This window comes from Gambusia affinis, linkage group LG14 (assembly GCF_019740435.1).
Source record: "Gambusia affinis linkage group LG14, SWU_Gaff_1.0, whole genome shotgun sequence".
Lineage (NCBI taxonomy): Eukaryota > Metazoa > Chordata > Actinopteri > Cyprinodontiformes > Poeciliidae > Gambusia > Gambusia affinis.
Genome location: NC_057881.1, coordinates 14,496,538 through 14,515,901, shown reverse-complemented (window position 1 = coordinate 14,515,901; position 19,364 = coordinate 14,496,538). Strand labels below are relative to the sequence as shown.

General features: G+C 39.6%; 1 protein-coding gene across 3 annotated transcripts; it reads right to left on the bottom strand.

The window, feature by feature from the left end:
• ubp1 (upstream binding protein 1) lies at positions 1-18,493 on the bottom strand. Of its 3 annotated transcripts, none has more exons than XM_044138638.1 (16): positions 18,038-18,493; positions 13,283-13,434; positions 12,064-12,140; positions 11,863-11,968; positions 11,660-11,766; positions 11,376-11,528; positions 9,834-9,944; positions 7,708-7,815; positions 7,325-7,431; positions 7,163-7,217; positions 6,076-6,169; positions 5,118-5,208; positions 4,909-5,027; positions 4,679-4,821; positions 3,303-3,354; positions 1-3,201 (listed from the first exon to the last, which is right to left on the bottom strand). In XM_044138638.1, exons 1-16 carry the CDS (start codon positions 18,121-18,123, stop codon positions 3,164-3,166), a joined length of 1,599 nt encoding a protein of 532 aa, XP_043994573.1. In that variant the 5' UTR covers positions 18,124-18,493; the 3' UTR covers positions 1-3,163. The 3 variants fall into 3 exon arrangements, with proteins under 3 accessions (XP_043994573.1, XP_043994572.1, XP_043994574.1); XM_044138637.1 differs by lacking the exon at positions 18,038-18,493 and adding an exon at positions 16,358-18,012; XM_044138639.1 differs by lacking the exons at positions 7,708-7,815; positions 18,038-18,493 and adding an exon at positions 16,358-18,013.
• Between the last annotated feature and the right edge of the window lie 871 nt (positions 18,494-19,364).

Sequence of the window (19,364 nt, the reverse complement as noted above, 5' to 3'; positions counted from 1 at the left end):
AAAGTTATGAAATTATTTATTCCCAGCACATGTGGTTGTGTACATCTCCAGCATATGATACTGTGCACATGAGAAGCATCAGGTTAACAGTGGTCACCTCTTTCTGGCTCGTGCTCACACAGATAGGCAGACGGTTGGTCAGGCCTTTAGCAGACTAAAACTTTTTTTCCTTTTTACATCCACTCTATTCTTATAAATGCTAGAGTTGATGAACACAGGTTTCTCTGTTGTAGCACTCGCATCCGCCTCAAGAGCTACAGTCTTGGCTCTGGTGCATGTCGAGACACAAACAGCTGCTTTCATAGCCTTGAGAGTTTTATTTGTCGAACTCCTTCTGATCTAGTAAGAAAAGGATGTTGGGGGTGTAGGACTAATGACGACATATCGAGCTAGAAGTTTGTGAATTTCTTCAGTGCAGGCTTGGTCTCTAATGTATGGAAAAAAGTAACGGGGGAGAAAAGTTCGGGGGATACACTCACTGACAAATTGATCTGTCTCCCAAATATCCACATGCTCTTTACTAAGTAGCAAGCTAAACACGACTTCTTTTACCAGCAGAAAAAAAACCAAACAAACGTTTGACATAATAAACAAGATGATACACATGCACACAAATTCTGACACTTTGACAATGTAAACCTCTTCAAAAATGCCAAAACGGACCAACTTAAACCAAAGCAGAGGCCTCGAGTGTCGTGAGGTTTCCTTTCGCTCTTTGATAAGGCCACTCAGAACACGACCTGTACGTTCTGCGCTAGGCTACGACACAAAGTTTCCAAGAATGATGTGGCGTTTTGGTGCATTACCACTGCATACAGGAGCATCCCAATTATTTAGAATATCATTAATTACTAATTAAATTCAAAAAGTGAAACACATTCATTAAGCAGGAGGAGGTCTTTAAAGCATTTATTGCCGTTAAATTTGATGGGCTAACGAAACCACAGAATTCAAAACCTCAACATTATATTACAATAAAAGACCAAAGAAATAAATTTTTTTAAAAACAACTAATGCAGAAGTGTAATGCTATGGCCATTTTATGGTCCACACAACCATTTCTCTGAGAAATGGTTGTGTGGACCAACTCATCAGGTCATTGGTAAAGAAGCTGGCTGTTCACAGACTGCTGTATCTGACTGTATTAATGGAAAGTTGGGTGGAAAGAAAAAATATGGTACAAGCTCATAAAATCACCACACAGATATACTCAGGATATGAAGCACAAGGTTCCAATTCCTCGTCTTAACCCCTTCGAAAGCTAGAGACAATGGCAGAAACAGGAGTGTTGCTCAATGGTCCAATGTCCTCCATCCATATTGAAAACTAAATTTAGCATTTAATTTATAAAAAAAAAACAGGTCCCAAAATGATCCCAAGGGATCTTAAGGAAGAATGGAGAGGCCCATAAACTAAGCTGCTTGAGGTTCTTTGGGAAGTTTTCAGTCTGATTATTTGGGACAAACTCATCTGACCTTAACCCCACCACCTTTTTTCCTCCTTCCACTAAACTTTCCATTAATATGCCTGGATACAGCCCTTTGTACAGACTCCTTGAGGCTAACTTTCTGCTACATAACCATCAAACTAGCACCTTCTACAACCTGATTCTAAAGGCCTTTACATTTCTTGATAATAATAATAATAATAATAATAATATAAAAAAAAAACTTTTTTGATCTCATGTAATAAGCCAGTTTTTGGAAAAAACAATTTTTTTGGTTTTCATGAATCATCAAATTGAACAAACTCGAAACAAATCACTCCGTGTGTAATAATCAAGTTGAGCTTCACCTTTTCAATTAAGTTACTTAAAACAATTTGGCGATTTCTAATTTATTGAGATGCCACCGTATGCCTCACCTGCTGCATAATGTTTACAGTAAAAATGGATCTGGAATCAAGGCTTCAGCACCCGGTACAACATTTGCAGTTTTTAAGTCCTCCCCTCCCCCAACTTTTAAACCAGCTTTAGCGCTTTAAATTTGCACAAATTCAAGACCCACTGCGGTTTATTCCCTCTCAGATCACACCTGTCAGTCAGTCAGTTTCCTGTTTGGTCCACTATAAAGTATGTTTCGTTTAAATAGGCACTAATGCTCCACTGGATAGCATCGTCGAGGGGTTTTATCAACTAATTTCCAAAGTCCTCTTGCCATAATTCTGTAAACCAGTGTTTTAATAAAGCAGAGAAGTCAAATAATGATGCGTATGTACGCCTTGTATATACTTGAATAAAAAAAAAAAAAAAAAAAAAAAAAAAAAAAAAAAAAGCCAAGCTAAGGAGCTGTTATGGCACCAGAAAGAGAGTAAATTCATTAAGAGCAACAGAAAGAGCCGACTCATAATTAGGCATCAACTAAAAAAAAAAAAAAACAAAAACAGTAAAAGCGCAGCCCGTACTGGACACACGTTAGCTGAGCGAGACGCAATGTCGACAGAGATATGGCTGTAAGTTTAAATCACATAGTGAGACAATGTGATAAGAACTGATAACATCATTTTAAAATAGCAAAAAAAACAAAAAAAAAAACAAAAAAAAAAGCCAAAAATGAGAGCGCTTCCACTCATTTACCCTGAATATTTGCTCAGCCAATTAGAGAAAGTTAATTAAGACATCCCCGTCGAAGAATGTTAAGTAAGCAGAGTAAGCGGAGTTTGTTGTTCAAGCAACTTGGTAGGGATTGCATGCTGTTCAGCAGTACAGTTTCATCAAATACTGGCCTAACGCTGGTTGTTTAGGAAGGGCAACAAGCAATAAGGTGACTTTTTCTTCCCGTCTCTTGCATGCCAGAGCACCATCCACCCCTCTAACTTGGAGCCTCCCACCTCCACACAGAAACAATAATAAAAAAAAAAGAAGAAAAAAAAAAAAAGCAATTAAAATTAAATCAAAATACATTGAACAATGTCAACTACCCCCTGATCTCAAATCCTCCCCGATCTCTTCTTCTAACCGATCTCCTTCATCTTAATAATGTTTTCAATATGAAACAGTGGACACACCCATGTCAGATTCTAACATTTACATGGCTTCGGCGCAGTCACTCTGCTTTCCATCGAGCGATCGCTAAACAGAGACGGGGAGGATGCAGAGCGACAGAAGGAGGCTTCTGCTCCAAAGCAGAGGGTGGAGTATTAGTGACGCCATCTGTGCTCCTCACTACTTCAAGATTAGATGAAGTCCTTCGCCCAACTCATCTGGAAAGAGAACAGTAGAGAGGAAAGGGACAGTAAATCCCAAAATACGGAGAATATGGATCATTACCAGCACTTCCATCATTTTGGAATCATGTGCTTACCTTTGACAGTGCTGATCAAAAAACAGCTCTCGTCAGAGAAGTTGTAAACCATCTAAGAGAACAAATGAGGATAAATGTTGAATTTTGTTCAATATATCTGCCAATATTCTCAAAATATGATTTCCTGCTTTTGTAGAAGTAACATCAGAGTCAATCTGGTAATGCAAAAACAGTAGAGTATAAATAAGATTCAAACCAGAGAGATTTGTAGTTCAAAAAGCAGCATTGTTTATTCTTCTCCTCGGTTTATAGATTCAAATCGGCACAACATGAACCTAGCTTAAGAAAATCTGTCATTTGTGAAATACTTAATATTTAACATAATTAAATGTATGTCATTTAAGTTTATATTCAATTTTTTTTTTTTTTATCCGTAATCGTCACCCTAAAATAATCCTTCAACTGTTTTAGTTTACAGGCGAAATGAAGCATTCAGGCAAAAACTGTCTCAGTTTTATAGTCAAACTTTCTCTGGGTAACAAAAAAGAAATGGAAATATTTTTGTTGTAAGAAAATTTGTAATTCATTGTCTACATCATCTAGCCCAATCAATTCTTGCTCTATGTAGCTCACTTTAACGTTGACGTCAGGATTGAGCAAAACTGGATGAAATCCAACTTTTATCATCCATCTTTAATTAGTTTAGTCACAGTTGATCATTTACAATCCAGGACTATCTCCTCATTGTCTTTGTAGAGCATTTCCTGTTGTTTTTTTAAATAAAATCACTTTCAGTTTTGCATCCCAACATGTTTACTTCTACTTTATGTTTCTCCTTTGCGATCATCACTACAGACTCGTTTGCCTTTTCAGACTTACATGCCGGTAAAACGAATTCCTACTGGTAGAACGCTTAAAAAGTCTGTTTTTAAAACAGACTTTTTAAATTGTCAACTTGATTAGCAGATTCTGCCAATGAGATCATAAGTGGAACTCCATCAACTGCTCTTTACGTGGGCCACAAAAACAGATTAGAGTCGTAGATGAGTATTTTGAGGCTGGGAATGATGTTGCACCCGAGTTGAGCGCATTCCTGCTGCAAGTTCAAAGACGGATAAAAAAAAAAAAAAATGCAGCGCAACAGATTCTCTTGACTCGGTGATTTCAGGTGAATCGACATGTCTTGATAGGTTTTCCTTATGCTGCACCAGATTTTATTTAGAGGTATTGGCATAAAAGGGAATAATTTTCATATTCTTAATGGGAAACACTGATTAAAAAAAAAAGAAGCATGCATCATTTTCTCATTTGTGAGCAAGGGATGTGAATATTTTTGCAAAAAATAGTTCACAAGCTGATCAGTTTTCCACTATAATTAAATTGCCCGTTTTCAGACGATGATGGGGTTAAAGGGAGTGGTGTGTGCATGCCGATACCTGGTCACTTAGTAGGATGTGTATGCCTGTCGGACCCTGCCTGTACACCTGGTGGATCCTTCCCAACGGAATGTCGCACACAGATGCAATTTTACGGATGAGTTCTGCAGCTGTGAGATCCTCTAAGTACAGAGCATGGTATACTACAGGGACACAGTACCGTGATGGTGTTAAAGACTTGTGCAAACACGTTTCAGTACTCCACCAGTATCAAGAAACCTTTTGTTTACCATGTAAACTAGCAGAGCTCTGGTGATCTCCATTTTCTATTGTGCAGTGTCTCTCCAGCAGGGGGCTCCCTTGAGGAGACTCCTGACAGACGTACACCGTCAGTCTGGGACGCACTGACCTGCAACAAGAAGGGACAGTTTACCCACACAGCCACATAGACAGGCTCTCTTTCAGTGTTTGTCTAGATTGGACCAGGCACTTTTCACACCTGGACTTGAGAGCATTGAAGAGTCTGATCCCATCTGCTGGCCCACAAATCTGGACCAGGTCGTCCCGAGTTAACTTCAATAAATCAGAACCTGTGACAGGACAGAGTAAGAGACTTGTTGAGGTCTTGCTCCTATCGTTCTAGTGGTCCTAATATTTACACAGCAGGGCATCTGATTACAGAAATAAAACTTATAAGACTTTTATTCTGGATCCTTTAGGTGGAAACTCACATAATTTGTACACTCTTAAAGTGAAATTCAAGAACTTTAACAATTTGAAGGTATGTTTCCAAACTTTTCCAGCACCACACTTTGTCCTTTTTTTAGTTCATTTGTGTTGTTTTATTTTTATTTCCAGTTTCAATTCACCCTTATATCACCCATTACTATTATCAATGCCTTTTGATAGTATTCTGGATTCTACAGCAGGAACAAGGCAAAATAATTTCTAATAACATTTTATATTTAGAAATGTTTCTCACACACTCACACCTGACTAGTCCAAGAACAAAACACTAATTTCACTAAAAAATGTCCCCAATTTCAATAACTAACATATAAAATATAAGCCAACCTTTATTTCAATGTTGGTTTAAGTCCTGGTGGACTGGAAATACCCCCAAAACATGACTAAGGATCTCATTGCCAAAAACGTCTAATCCACCAAATCTAATGTTTTCGAGGGTTGCTGTGGTGGTGCTGTGGTGGTGCAGAGGTTAAGCACAACCCACATATGGAGGCCTTAGTCCTCGACGCGTCCGTCGCAGGTTCGAATCCCGCCCTGGTGACCTTTGATGGTTGTCTTCCCCCATCTCTCATTAGAAATCACTTTTTCTAATTGATTTCTCACTAGAAATCAATTAGAAATCACTTTTCCATCAATTCACTATTAAAATAAAGGCCACTAGAGCCAATAAAATCTTTAAAAAAAAAAAAAAAAAAAAACTGTGTACGAACCTGAGAAATGAGAGAAGAGTCTAGTGTAGGAGCTGAAGCGGTTCTTCACCAGCCACTTCTGAGCGTCCTGTATGGAGGCAGTGGGACTCAGCTGCTGCACAGACGAGACAGAACAACTTCAGTCGCGACAACACCGAGTTCAACTTTCTGTCAAAGCAATCATAATGCAAAATTAATTAACCAATATTTGACTAAATAAAGCCAGAATAATCTGACCACTTGCATCGTCCTTTAAGCTCACAACCCATATAGATCACAGTGAGTGGAGATGTTTAAGCGTTTATGAGGCACAATGGCAAAACTTCAAGCTGCTGCTGCGCAAGAGATGTATCTACATATCTATTGCGATATGGATCGTTATTGATTTATTGTCCAGCCCTGATTTGTGTTGCATCATCACAAAAACGAATCGCAACATGAAAACGGGTGAAAAAGTTCAAGGAGTTTTAATTAAGACTCAAATTAAGTGCATCAACATTTTTTTAAAACGTCTCCACAAAAATGAAACTTTGTTCAATCTGAACTCTATTAATGTCAAAGCGGTGACATAATTTGAATCTGAATATATCTGTGTCTTTACAGAAACAGCCATAAATCTGCTGATATTTTCCTCTCACCTGACAATTTAATGCGTTTGTGTGCAGATATATGAACAATTAGAACAGATATCTAAATGTGACTACGGCTGAAATGATTAATCCAATTAACCGTGATGAATCAATTATTGGAATAACTGTCAACTAAATTAGAAATCGATTATCCGTTAACTAGAGTACAAACACTCAAAAAGGCCATTTATTTAAGAAACAACATACTCAGAGCAAATATTAAGTCAAAACAGTGCAAAATAAATGTAGCATTTAACATTAAGAACATTTGTGTATAAATATGTTTAACCCAGAACTCCCTAAGTGGCATCGTTTTACTTTCACCTCTGAAATGTGCCAATATTTTAAAATCAAATTAATTGTCAGAATAATCAATAGAATAACTGACTGCTAAAATAATGGTTAGTTTCAGGCCTAACTGTGACCAAATCAGCCAGGACAAGCCCCAACTTGGAGCAGAAACACAACTAGATACTAACCTCTGAGTTGCCATGGCCACCAGAATCTGCTTGGTGATTGGGTGAGGATGAGTCACTGGAAAACAAACAAAAAAATAAATAAATAATTAAAAGATCAACATGAATGGCTTTTCAATGCGACCATGAAATTGAATGAATTCACTAAATAATAAACCAAAGTACCTGTCCAGCACAGAGGAGGTTGTGTAGGTGGAAAGTGGGGTGGAGGAGAAGGAGGGAGTAGCTGCCTGGCTGGTGCTGGTGTAGGCGGCGTCTGGCCAAGGGGAGCACTGAGCAGAGACACGCACGTGTTAATACTGCAGTGATTACACACTAATAACAGTGATAAAATAAGTGAAACTTTAAATACATCTAAGAAAAGTGTGTGGAAAAGTTAAGTATATACTGGGAATTTAGCTTTGCACCATCCCCACTCCTCCGAACGACAAACAAGTAGCATTGCACTATCCCAATCACACCAGTTGAATGTTTACTGGTTTGAAATGGAGACAGAGAATAGACAGCAGGACGAGGAAGGAGCGGGAGAGGAGAGCAGGGGGCCTTACACTGCCTCTCTTGGCCAAGGAGTCGCCACAATCAGCGGGAAGTGTCCGCTTGCTGGACTTTTTCAGCTCATGGTCACCCGAATCTTCTATGATGGGTTCAAGCCTTGTCTGCATTCAGACACACAGCAGAGGTTAGCCAGCCCGTGACTCACACCAACACACACAGACAGATCGGGGACGCCTCACTAAGTACCAAAATAAAAGTCCAAAAAACCCTAAAAGATTTCTGGATCCATATTCTCAGGTTTCCTACACATTATTCACGTAAGAACTCCAGACTTTTCTTCAGAGTTGTCAGTTCTTTACACCCAGGTTAAAATAGAAAGAAATGTTTCTGGAAGGAAGGACAAGCAAGAAAGGCAAGAAATGAGGAAGAAAAAGAAACAAAGAGAGAAAGGACTTAAGGAATGACAAGAAAGGAAGGAAACTAGGATACAAGCAAGTGAGAAACAAAGGACAAGTGAGAAAGGAAGGAGACTGAAGAGAAAAAAAGAAGTTTACAATTTACAAAAGGATATTAGGAAGAAAGGAAGGAGGAGCAAAGGGAGGAGAGTAAGAGAGAGGGAAAAGGAAAGACAGGAAGACAAGGGATGACAAAAAGAGAAGAGGGGGAAAAGAAGGGAATGAAGGAATGCAAAGAAGACGACACAAAGGACAAAGGCATGAGGAAGGAAGGAAATCATTTATAGCACAGGGAATAGAGTGAGAATACAAATATTTTGCTACATTTTATCCTCCATTCTTGTCCAGACTTGGTAATACTAAAATTTACTACGACTGTCCTTTGAAGGTTTTAGCAATATAGACTCAACTTGTTGCTGATGGTGTGCATTTGCATTTTTGTTTCTTGTCTGAAACATGCGTATCAATTTCTTACAAAAAAAAAGCAAAAAAACAACGCGTCAAATACAAATGACAAGTCGTCGTGTTTCTGTCTGACGAATCTCTACTGTGAGACTTCGGGAGCCAATCACACGAGTCCATCTCGACTCCCGTTGCATTACAGCAGTTTTTTGCTTTAGAAATAAGTAAAATATTAAATATTTCTACTGCTGTTGGACTCTGTTAAATCATGTGATTTTCTTCCCCCCTCCTTCTCTCGTGTCACATCTGTGAAGCGACATTCTTATGATAATTTGTAGAAAATAATCAGTGATCTGCAGGATTGACGTCCTGCTTGTTGCTCAGTTCGCCGTTCACTCTGCGATGCAAACAGGTGTTTATTTAAACATGAAGCAGGTAACTGCTGAAATTTAAGGGTAAATCTTTTTTATTGAGATTGTCCTTAGTGTGTTTGCGTAGGTTTTCAACTCGGGCTGTTTCTATAGTGAACGTTGTGAATAACCAGAGGCGGTGCACCACAGCTTTACTTCAGAAAGCCGTTTTTGCGTCACTGCAAACTGTCTTCAAGCGCAAATAACACACTGCTTTCTTTCAGGAGCAGGAAGTGGTTTTCGCAACTATAGCAGCAGCCTAAACATTATATATAAGAAGAGGCCGCTGACCCGCTGCTCAGGAAAAACTGCAGTGTTATTCTTTGAAGTATCACCAGTGAATTGAAGCTTTATGCATCAACAGGTCAAGATGGGGTTATTGTCACTAACCGGAGCAACTTTAAAGGTTTGTTTTAATCTATTATTTTAAGAAGCCAGCTTTCCTAATCCAATGCAGCTGGATTAAGTACGTGAGCCAAGATAATTAATAAGCTTAAGAATCAAACTGTGCTTCAATTTGTTAGTCTGGTGGATTATTAATGAAATATCAATCAGGAAGGGTAGAAATGAAAGCTCTGTATAAAGATAACATCGCTTCGCTCTGTTTCCTCCCTGGAGCTTTTACCAGAGGTATTAACAACACCTTTGTTACCAGAGACAAACAGTGATGCAATGATATGAATCCTCAGTGACTCTCTGGAGTAAAATCCAGGCTCTTAAAAGGACACCAGCAAAACTAATGGCAGTTCTCCCCATTAGCACATAATTGGTTCAGATTATTGCTAGGAGTGATTCTGCTGGAGTTAATGCAGTGAAAAAAGCGCTGGTATCATCCATACCATCCGTAAACTACAATGCTACATTTCCTTTGTGCAAAAGCAAAAATAAGCCTTTAAGGGAAATCACCCTAACCTCTGATAGGATAGTGGTATCATAGGAGGGTTGGTACTTCTCCTTCTCCTGAGGGGTGCGCTTCTCCATCTTCTCCCTGTCAGTCTTCTGCTTACGGTCCGCCCCCTTTGGCTGAACAGGAAGAAGACGAGGAGAAACATGATATAAATAAAAACTAAATGTTTTGTCTTTACCACGGGGGTGCTCAATACGTCGATCGCGGAAGGTTTTCAGTCGACATCGGCAGAAAGTGACAACCTGAACGTCGCCAAGAGGCTGAAACCAGCGAGTCCTCTTCTGACGGGCTTATCAAAATACTCAAGGATCCAAAACATTTGTAGCTTTATTAAAGAATAAAAATAAATACTTTTTTTTTTTTTAAACCCACCATATCGTGTTCAAATGAAATATTGTTTCAACAAGGTGTTGCGTAATTCAGTGCGTTTCGGTTCAATTAACAAAAAAAAAAAAGAAAAAAAAGAAGTCGCCTCAAAGACCAACTGACTAGCAGAGCAGGAGTTTAAATTAGCTAAATAAATGGTAAATGGACTGAACTTATAAAGCATTTTCCAATCATTTTGACCACTCAAAGCGCTTTACACTAGAGTCACATTCACAAACCCATTCATACACCGATACGCAGATCGGTAGGCAATTTGGGGTTAAGTGCCATACAGCCACAGTCGCCCAACCATCGCTAATCAACCATCGCTGTGTTCATGAGAGGCTTATTAATAATCCAGAAATCAATATCAAGCCTGAAAACCTGATATTGTAACGGACTGAATGTTACGCTTTTAATGTAATCTTTCCTCGGCGTGCGAAGGCGGTTGCCATGGCAACGGGTGTGCTTACACGACAGAGAGAGAGTAAAAAGGTAGGAGTGGTATTGAGTTGATCGCCTGTTCGGGTTATTTTACCTTTGCTGTGGCTCATTAGAGCCGCTGTAGTTTCTGAACGTTCAATAAACGACAAACCCGGACTAATCACCTCGTTCGTCTGAGTATACATCATTCACAACAAACATCAAATGGGACAAATATATAACAAACAAAGTAACAAACAAATGGTTTCTACCAAGATAATTATATGAAAATAAATTGTCTATTACTTACTAAAAGAATTTGTTTGGTGCTCTCCGGCATCTTGCTTTGAGCACAGAGTGAGAGGCTTTTCCTCTTTCAAACATGCCATTTATTTTTGTCTCTTATTTAGTGGAAATCTTGATGTCGGTGAGATTTTCTCCAAAATGATAACCTTTTTCAACCTTACTGGGTCCACAGTTGAAAATGAGGAGCCGACATTCACAAACAGCATTGAAATAAATTCCAGTCCAACATTTGGTTTGAGATGCATTAGGAAAAACTGCATTACGTTTTCTTTCACTTTAATATTTCTGCTATACCTGATGTATATTTTCATATAAAACAAGTCAATAGAGTTTCATTTACAACTTTTATATCTTCGTGTTATGAGGTAGATCCCAGCCGGCTGGTGACAGAAGAAGTAGATCTCAAAAAGTTTGGGCACCCCTGTTTTACCAGGAAGAGACAGAGTGCGTACCTTAAAAACTTTAATCTGACAGGAAGCAGAGTGGAGGTGCTCTATGTACTCTCCACCGTCTCCCTGGGTGAACGTGTCGATCTGGATCCTGAACGGGACGCCCTTCTCTCCGCCATGCTTCCTGGGAGTGAACTCCGTGCTGATGCAGTGCACCTGCAGACACAATCAAGGCGACATCATCAAGAGACGCCGTTTGATGTAGAAATTCTGCGGCACACAGGTGGCAACAAGTGAAAGGAGAGCGAGTGTGGTTAGAGAATGTGAGGATGTTTTTTTTTGGTTACCTGAACGAAAACAGACGTTCTTTTGTTCATGTCCCACAGAAACTCTGCAGCGTTGAGCTGGGAGGGGTGAGTCTTGGGCTCAACAATGCCCACTGACATGGGGATATCTGTTTCAGACAGAGATATTTGAGCTGCACATCACACACAAACACACACACAAACAGGACGGTAAAGAGTAAACATTTCTCTGCAGGTTTCTTTACCGATGTCAAGAAGACGGTCCCCAGGACGATTCCACTTCCAGCCCTCCAGCTGCTGGTGCTCCGTGTACTGCAGCCGCCGGTCATGAAACACTACCCGTACTGTGCTCTACAGACACACACACACACACGTGCACGTTAGATATGAAGAGCACAAGATGTAAGAAGCAGATGTTTCTCCTCTAGCTGCAGCGGCTCTCTCACCTTCACCATCTTGTTGTTGAGCTCTGGCAACTCCCCTGCTTTCCTGTTGTCCAACATGCGGATCTCATAAGACTGGCCTGAACAGAAAAAAAAGGAGAGAAACTGCATAAAGTACCCGATGCATGTGCTTCTAAGACAATAAATAAATAGCATCCTGGTTTTGGAATAATCCTGGTTTTGTAACAATCTTATACCAAATATGTAAATGTCTTCCATACAGTTCCCAGCAGGGATAAAAACACTTCATAATTTATGGAACTTTTTATTTATCCACCAATGAGCTGCAACTTAATAAAATGAAGAAATCACTCAGGTTTAACAATGAGATGAAAAGACACAAAACAGGAAACACAACATAAGAAAAACTTACATGGTCGAATTTACAAACAAAAGCTGCACTTTGCGTTTCAAATAGGACTGCTTCCTGCACTCCTAGGTAAATGATCAGCTGAATAACGACTGCCATTAAATTCCTTATTTACATCATTCATTCTATTAAAAAAAACACCCCGATGAAGAGATTATGTAGTTTGTTTTTGCTGTATGTGACACATGTTGTTTGTGTTATCAGTCTATATTACAAAAACAATAAACTGGCCATTAATGTACAGATAAATATTTTCTAATTATTAAAATGGGGGAAATATTCTTTAAATTCAATTAACCAGATTCTGATCAAGTTAGAAGTTTTTGTTTCTTAACGCACAAAACAATCTAAAGGCAAAATTTAAAAAATGCTTATAAAATGCATATTGAATACAAAAGGATTTCTTGCAATAAATATAACGTTTATTTTAATTTCCCTTCTCCACACTTGAAAGTGTTTAATTCTCCATTTTACAAAGACAGTTTTCTCCTCTGTCTGAATTAATTCAAATGGTGAATTTTGCGCATAAGAACTACAGGCAGCGTGCATAAAATTTACAGATATTAAAAAGCCTATGTAGCTGACGTTGCACCATATTCAAACAGCGAAGTAGGTCTTTACATTTTGAGCGTCATGCCAAAATTTTCTATAGTTTGTTAAAACTCAAAAAAGAAAGAAAGAAAAAAAAAAGTTTAAGACACATTACGATGGAAGAACAGAAAGCAAAACAAAAATTGGGTGTAATTCCTATCAATGTAGCCGTCTTGGTATTCAACAGTTTATCACAGTTGCATGTTTTCTTAAAACTGAGCAACACTACTTGGAGTTTAAGTGAATTAAATATCCTGTTACCTTGGTTTAGGTATGTGAGCGTCTCGTCGTGCAGCTTGACAGCAGGCGAGGTGGCGGCGCACAGCACATACTGGAATGGGGGATTTTTGGTCTTGCTTTCAGGTGGAAGGTTGGAGTCCTCCTGCTTAAAGATGGGCAGAGCCAGCACATCGCTGGAAGACAGAGACAGATGAGTCAGGATGCAGAAAAGACCAAAAACAAAATGACATCTGGAGAGTTGAAGCACATCTTAATAATATCCAATATAAAGCTTAACTCAAGTCTTGATGCTGCAGAGTTTTTATCTCCTCTCTAGTGTTTATTTTTATTGCCTCATAAGCGCTCTAATATCTGGAAAGCATAAACGATTTCTGGCTCAATTTGTCAAAACTGGATTCTCTCGATTCTTATCTCAAATACATTTGTCACACGTAAAACTCCCAGATTAAATTATTAAACAAATCTGCCTATTTTAGGGGTAATAAAGGCACATCATTGATCAAACTGTTCTCTTATTATAGATGCACGAGGCTTCAGCATGACACATGATTAGAAACACCCAGAGACCGCTCAAGACGCTGACGTGTTATTTCTCACACTTCCCAGCTAATCCAGACAGTTGACCTGTCCTCAGTTAACCCCGACAAACACTAATATTAGCTGAATCGTGTGTGTGTGTGTGTGGATCTGAGACCAAATCAGGAAAAATACAGAAAACTCAAACTCCATCACTGCAAAGCATTCCATGTACAGGGATGTTTCACAGAGTCAAGAGCGAAGCAGAAATGCCTAAACTTTCTCTCCGTTTCCTTGGTGTAAATATATGGCAGACCGTTCTATTGTAACCCTACTGAGCTGTCCAAACCGCCGCCCTTTGACTTATACTGGCCACCTGAAACCTGAAGAGTGGCTTCCACTGAAACATTTTGTTCCCACCAGCTGCTGACTTCAAGCCCAGCCCGGGTATCACAGATAGCACACTCTCTATTTTCACTAATTCACTTAGATGCATGCCATGAATTCAGCACTGGTGAACTCGCTCACCCTCATGGGCGACTGGCACACACACCAACGTCACACACAGATAAACAGGCAGGAGGAGGAGGAGGAGGAGAGGGGCGTCTGATAAACACACGCTCATCCCTGGAGGTCTTGCCCCCTGAATGCAGAAATATCAACACCTCCCAGTGACCTCTTGTGTAACGCAGAGCATAGTGAAAACCCAGTAAAGGAACAGGTGCTTCACCACAATACCACCTGCAACTTCTGGAGAGTTTAAAATAAAAAAAATTTAAAAAATAAAAACATGGGAAAAAATTTATGGCTTTTGCATGGATTGGCTGTAAATGCTGACTTTGCCGCACAATGTTTAAGCAGCCAGGATTCACTCCAGCACACGTGTTAATCATTTCAGGTTGACACTATGAAGACAAACGCCTGGCTGCAGAAATTAACCACGATTTCAACAAAGTGACCGAAGTTTGTGTGATGATGCTGCACAAACTACAGAGGAACTGTAGTTTGTGATTTGATTGTAATAAGTAAGTAAGTAAGTAGCGATTTCCCTCCCCCTTGTGTTGCTGAACAGTCAGTCAGCTGGCTTAAAGAAGGATACAAAAACTATCCCCAAATCCTGCCCATCCCCCCACCTGCCAAATTTGCCTAAAAATATTGCTGGTTGAGAACAACAACAACAAAACAGAAAATACAGAGAAACTAAAGCAGTATCACCTGCATCAGAGGTCTGGACCTCTCGACAGGTACTATCCTGCAACTTGGATAAATCTCTGCTCCAACACACCTAAATCAGATGAATGGCTCATTACCGGGCCTCTGCAGCGCTTGTTGTGTGCTGAAGAGAAAAATCAGCAGCTGTAGCAAGACAGTGACTCAACAACTGGAGCTGGAAGTGCTACAGTGTTTTAAGGCAGCTGTTTTAAAAGCTGCTGTTTGCTAAACTAATGGCATTAGCAGAATGCTAAGAAAACATTTCATACCTGGCTAATAGTTAGAAGTAACACCAGTGACTGTCTTAAAAACAATCAGAAAATTGGAAGAAATAGAAAGGTTTGATGAACAGCTGGAGATTGTTGACAAAATGTTCCTTTTTTTTTTTAAACATAAAACAATCAGAAAAGAAACGTTTTTATAGCAATAGTTAAGAGAAGATCAACTCAGTGAACCTGACGATGTTCTGTAATTCTGGTTTGTCACATCAGTTAATTATTAATTTCAAATCTATGCAATTTCTTAAAGTGTGTGCAAAACATACACACATAAACAAAAAGTAAATTATTTATATAAATGAGATCATGCATCCGGTATATTCAGAAATTACTGTGAAAATTTAGCAAATTTCTGCAAACTACGGAAAATTTTTCATTTTGCTTCCAAAGTTTTCTAAATCAAGTTTCCCTACTGAATATTAATGTCCGTCTAACATTTTTGATTTATTCTCAAGAAAAACTTACATTCTTATTTTGAACCATAAAAGCTAAACATTACAAAAGAAAGTATAACCTCTTCCTCCCTCCAAATATTAATCATTACTCCACAGATCGATAAATAAGTAAAGTTCACAATAAGCACCTCCCTTATTTACACAAACTTGTGCACAGCATGTTCCATACTTTCACATGCAAGCCCAGAAACATTTAAACAGAGTGAGGCCGCTGGCTCAGAGCCAGAGAAAATCCTTTGCTTTCCACATACCATCAGAAACAAAGCTACTACCGTCTCCCCACGCACTTCCTAGTTGAAACTAAGTCTGTATATGTTGTAGCAACAAGCCCATTGTGCGTTGGGGGAACAGGATCAGCTGATCCGACGTGTTTACCTCCCCCTCTTCACAACATGAAACGGGATTTTTTTTCCCCATCTACGGTTTTGTGAATTTGTGTAATCTAATGTTTGACCTCGATCGTGGCACCCCGCAGTGACTGCTGTGCTGCAGTTCTCAAAACAAAGAGAAAGCATTACACCCAGTGCAACAGGGAATAACAACACCTCCCCAGCCAGACATCTTTAACGCTTCACCATCCAGACAGTGTGTGTGTGTGTGTGCATATGTGTGTTTTTGTCCTGCATGTCTCTAACCTCATGCTGTAAGCTCCAGCCCCGAGCTCCTGTCCAATGCCAGAGAGGCTAGCATCGAAGTCATGCACCAGCCCCGACTCGATGGTGGCATCGTCCATCTTCAGCACCCAGGCCATGGACCCCAGCTCCTTGTCCTCGGCTTCTACCCGGAGGGCCGCCAGCTTGATTCAGGTAAAGGCTCGGCTAGCGAGCGAGAGAGAGGGCTCTGCAGCTTGTGAGAGACACCCGTCGGAGCAAAGTTCTGCTGCTAAGCCCGTTAGCTGCTCATCGGCAGGCTGGGAAGGCGAACAGGTAGTTTTGCCCGGAGACCGAATTCACCACCATAATTATGTTTGGCTTATTGAAGCTGTTTTTCCTCCAAACTAGTGGCAAACTGCCCCAGAGAAAGAATAAGTTAGAACCCCATCAGCTAGCAAACAGTCGTGACGAAAGATGCGGACTGATTGTCAGCATGCTAACGTTAGCTAGCTTTACAGAGCCATCTTTTGTAAAGCCCGAGCTAACCCAAAGGTCTCGTCGTCGCTTCGTTGAGTGTTTCCCCAACAGCCTGGCGAGCGTCCGTTCAGCGGAATGCAACAAGCTGAGAAACTGTATTGCAAGAGTCCAAAAGCCGCATCCCACGCAGCGTCCGCACAGCTGTTGCTACCTGGCTACCAAGCTAACTAGCATCAACTTCATTGGCTTTGAATCAGCTGCTCAGTGACCTAAACCCAACGCTCTTCAACACGCTCTGTACCATTCCAGCCAGGTCCTCTCTTCTCATAGCGGTTGGAAATCACCGCTCGGGCTTCCCGTCTTTCAGACGTAGTCCTTTAACCATCGAAAATGTACCGTTTGTCACAAAAACAGGTATCAACATGGCTCCCTCGACGTTCAGACTGACTCTAGCTTCTTGCTGGGTCGCCACCGCCAGCCTCAGGAATGATACCAGGACGAAAACCACCCAATCACAAGCCGTCTTCTGTGCCCACTGCAGAAGCATTAGCCAATCAGAGGCTTCCCAGCTTCCGTCATTGTGTTTCACTAGCAATGGGAATTCCGAATATTTTTAAGAGATCCGAACGATTTGGTTAATTTTATAAACAAGAGTTGGCTGTTTTGATGATACTATTTATCATAGTCAATACAGGTTTTGGTATTATTTGTATGAGTGATTCTCACAAACAAATATATAAAACAATAGCTCACATTTGATGCGCAATTTTCACGATCTGACACACGACACCCACTCTCCCCAGGAAAAATAATCGGTCTATGTTTACTTTATTTCCCATTACAACTTTTAGTTTTTCTTTCGTTTTTTTGACAAGGTGTTATGACTCGTCTTAGCATCAAAGTTCATGCTTGAAATTCACTGGGTCAGTGATTCTAAAGTATGCACAAGTAGAATTATGATTTATCTCTCCGTCACCTTTAAACACGTATCAATATTTTTGACATCTTTTAAATGAAGAAATAAATCCAATGTCGTATTCAAGCAGAATGTACACGTATGTTCGGAAATGTATAATATACATACCGACTCTCTTAGTTCACATAAGTGAACCGATCAATTAAGTCGGTTCCTTCTCGACTAACGCACACCACTGTGTTTAGCTCTCAAGAGAAACTGTATATTTACAAAGTAATAACTGTCAACAAAATATGAGCAGTGCAGACTCAGCTCGGTGAGCTCCGTACCGTGTGTAGCTGCTGCTGCTGTCTCCGTCGCCGTGTCTCTGCACCGGAGCGCGGAAGTTTTCGGTGTAGGACTGCCAGAACAACATTTGTACGTCCAAACAGCTGTTGTCGCCCCGGTGCGATTCAGTTCTGCTGTAAATCAACACGATTTAGCCCTCGGCACCACAAAGATCCAAACGAAACCGAAGCGCTTCATTTTCATGTCAGTAAGAGGAGAAGGAGGGGGAAAACACAACGTCTCGTCCATAAACTTCTAATGTTTATCTCTGTTTGCTGTTCTTCGCTCCGCCTGGTTAGTGATTATCGGCCGGAGCCTGACTGTGTCGCAAGAGTTGCGGGGTGCGAAGGTTTTTTTTTCCCCCCAAGCAGGCAATAGGCGCTATTTTGAACAGAGGGTCTCGACCCGCCTCAACCCTTAATTAGCGTCTCTTCTTAAGAAATCCAGCATAAGTGATTTATATCGAGACCCAAAATCCTTCAGTTCAACAAACAAGTGATAATTGAATATAAATGAATCAATATTTTAATTTGTAGAAATACATAATTAATTGAAGGTGTAAAATCATATGTTAAAAGCGTCGGAAATTATTTATTAGATAATATTAGTAAGAGCACTATCTAGCTCAGTTATAAATAAGGTGATTTGTCTGAAAAGAAACTGCTGTGCTGATTTACCAATCAGGTGTTAGGATCTATGCAAGGTGCCAAATAGTGACATTTAAGTCGTTACATAATGGAAAATTGTACAACATAAAACATGAAATTGATAGGTCTTAAAGTTGTGTTACTCTAAATATTAAATGGTTTTACAAAATGTTTTTTTAAATACTTAACTTATTTTAAGTATTTCTTTATCAAAATACAATACAAAATAGAAAAACGTAAATAAAAACACTGTAGACGAGGCAACAACAAAAAAATTCTTGTAGAAATCTGATGCTTTTTTGTGCTAAAACCTAAAATTAGGGATAAAGCAATGTTTCTTTAACAATAAATAAACAGACTTTATAAAATAAATGTTCAAAAATGGAAAAATAAAGCTTTTGTTTGCTGATGCAGCACATCTTTAGTAAGAATGAATAAGAGGTTGCCGTTTGATTCGTAAAAAAAAAGCTGGAATATGTGGACTGCATTTCATGTTGCAGAAAGAACATGGGTATATATTTCTGTACTTTTAGTAAAATAAATGCAACAAATATTTTAGCTTGGCAAAATGTTACATAAAAAAATCAACAAGTACTATCTTAATTAATTTGTAGTTAAATCATAAATGAGTAAAGTTGTGGGTTAAGCTCACTGATGCAGTCAGTGTCTTACAAATGTTTTA

Coding starts and splice junctions, on each gene's coding strand:
- ubp1 (XM_044138637.1), bottom strand. CDS start 16,473: ATGGCCTGGGTGCTGAAGATGGACGATGCCACCATCGAGTCGGGGCTG. Junction 13,435..16,357: donor GCTGGAGCTTACAGCATGAG/GTTAGAGACATG, acceptor TCTGTCTTCCAG/CGATGTGCTGGCTCTGCCCA. Junction 9,945..11,375: donor GTCAGATTAAAGTTTTTAAG/GTACGCACTCTG, acceptor CTTCCTGTTCAG/CCAAAGGGGGCGGACCGTAA.